The 2,629-nt window shown below is 31.3% G+C and overlaps 1 protein-coding gene across 1 annotated transcript in view; it reads right to left on the reverse strand.

The window, feature by feature from the left end:
- Window positions 1-2,291, reverse strand: part of LOC139425812 (protein argonaute-2-like) — an 18,949-nt gene extending 16,658 nt beyond the window's left edge. The window contains exon 1 of the mRNA XM_071181773.1: window positions 2,131-2,291. Within this exon, the coding sequence (XP_071037874.1) occupies window positions 2,131-2,185 (55 nt within the window). The 5' untranslated portion in view covers window positions 2,186-2,291. The remainder of the gene's footprint in view (window positions 1-2,130) is intronic.
- Between the last annotated feature and the right edge of the window lie 338 nt (window positions 2,292-2,629).

The following is a 2,629-nucleotide window of genomic DNA, read 5'->3' on the forward strand; positions in this document are numbered from 1 at the left end:
ATAAAATACTATGTCTTTGATGATAATATACTATGTCTTTGTGCTAGAACATTGTGTTCATTGGCGAGCGAGCGCAGCGAGCCATGGTTCACGGCATGAACCACATAGGATTGCGTAGCAATTCTCGGGGGTTGGCGAGCGTTAGCGAGCAGGGGGCGGAGCCTCCTAGTAAAAGAAAATTCGCAAAATTTACATACTTAATTAGGCATGTGTGATTTGCATATTGAGAATTGTTTTTTTTTTTCGGCCCACAATCGACCCTTCCGATTCGGATCGACCCCCATTCGCCCCCCTGTCTCAGATCAACCCCTGCTTTTGTTAAATAGACCCCTGGGGGTCTATATAGACCACTTTGGCGACCTCTGCCTTAGACTATGTCAACTTTCATCTATCAAAAGGTTTCTCAAGATAGAATCAAGTTAACACGTCTTATATACTAGTGATTCGGTATTTAATATTTATAGTGATAGTTACGCCACAAATTAATTAATAATAAATAAGCAATAAATTAATAATTAATTAATCAGTATCAATTACTGTTAGATTTAAATTAATATTTTTAATTATTAATTAGATAATAATTAGCTAATTAATGATTTATTAAACGAAAACATAATCTAAATAAAGAAAATTACTTGTTTGCATCTCCGATAATATTTTAAGGTAGTTTTTCACGAAAGATTTTCAATCAAATATTCCTGTTTTAAGTTTTAACAAATCTAAACTTTTAAAAATATTTTCTTCTTGAGTTATGAATTTAAATAAAACTATTTTTATAGCCTAACACTGCAAAGTCGATTTTTGTTCATATTTTTAGCATTTTTCGCACGATTGCTTAATTTCTTTCGCTATAATTCATCAAAAGTATGTCTGTCTGTGTGAGTTAATATAGAATAGAGAATAAACTATTTAATATATTGCTACATATTATAAAAATATATTTGAAGGAAAAAATATGGTTGTGTTATTTTTTGTTCCATCTTCAGTTTTTTAAAAATTTACTTTTTCGCCTGTAATTCTTTTAATGAAATTAAAAGCTATTATTTTAGTTCAAAACCTGCTCTCTTTTATGTAAATGATGATTTTTCGTTTACTTTCCTCAACTTCTCACTACAAATGCATGTATGATGTGTTTGTGTATTTTTTTACTGACCGAAAGCTGTCTTCTTTTAATAATCTAAAAACACAATGAATGATTGATATAGATTTTACAACGCTTGATTGCAAATAATATTTTTATTTTATTGTATGCTATTTTTATTGAGTAATCTGTTGTGAGTTTGTTACAATTTAGTCATGACTGTAAGGGTAAGTTTTGCTTATCTTTTGTCGTGCTAACTATGAGAGTGGTGCTAAATCTCAATATGCAGTTTTGTGAAAATGAAATGCTTTTGCGAATTGATGTTTATAAAGTTACTCTGCCACTATAATGTTTAGATGTCTTATAAATTTTCAAAAATTTAAAATTATTTATTCATTTCATTGGTTTTTTTCTAGGTTGAAAAATATTGTCAAATTGTTGACTTTTAAAAACATTTAATCCATTCGCGTTGACTGTCACGTATACGTGCCAACATGATACGCTCTCATCTCCTGAGCGAAAAGCTAGCATACCAGAACGATTTCTCATTCGCTCTCGGCTTTCACATATTTGTGACAATGTTCTGGAGAGTTTCAACGTTAACGTTTCACCACCTGGAATGATACCTTACTTCTTTTTTTATTTTCCTTGGCAAATGAGCTATGAAAAACATTCTTAAAGCCCATTATCGCCTGAATTTTTTCTTTGCACGCCGTGACGCAAAAAAGCTCTTATTAAAAATGCGGTTATTCAACTAAATGAATATTTTCTTCTCTTAGCTACTACCTGAGTTTTGAAAAGAATTAAAAGCATTTGCTTGATGGGAGAACAGTTCTTCTTCATAGACAAGAATTCTCGTAATTCGTGTGACGTATAACGTTCGATCACCACGGGTAGGAGAGATTCCCTCATAGTTTGACGACACACGAATTTCTATTGCTAAAAGTTATAGAATCTGATTGAAAATGCAGTTACAGTTAAAGATAAAGATAATATATAAAAATATATTCGGTTGAGATAATTAAAAAAATATATAAATAGCAATTTACCTTTTGCACTAATTCCACAAGCCACTAAAACGAGAAGAAATAAATGTATCCTCATTTTGATTTTGCACAGATTGAGTACCTTTGCAATAGTGGCCTGGTATTTTATAAGAACCAGCGAAGATTCATGTCATAATCACCAGGGAATGTTCCTGATTAAATAAGATCCAAACAGGTTAATCTTCACATCCTTTTAAAAGCTGAATAAATCCTTATTAAATCATTCCTGCCACCACGGCTGTTTGATTTAATTTAAATTACTAATCAAAGATGAACGTGAGTAATGATTTAGAATTGCGAGCGCATAGGCGCTGATTTCTTAGATAAGAACGGGAAAAAATGGGATAAAAATGTAAATTGACGAGACTGATTGTTAACACTTTAGCTTATCAAATGAAAAGGAATTATAGAATCGTGATAAGTTGCTAAAGTTGGGATTTTTTTGAGGATATGATGATTATCAGTGGAATGAAATTTGAAAATTCTTTTGTTGTGCAATCAT

This window comes from Parasteatoda tepidariorum, chromosome 6 (genome assembly GCF_043381705.1).
Source record: "Parasteatoda tepidariorum isolate YZ-2023 chromosome 6, CAS_Ptep_4.0, whole genome shotgun sequence".
Classification (NCBI taxonomy): domain Eukaryota; kingdom Metazoa; phylum Arthropoda; class Arachnida; order Araneae; family Theridiidae; genus Parasteatoda; species Parasteatoda tepidariorum.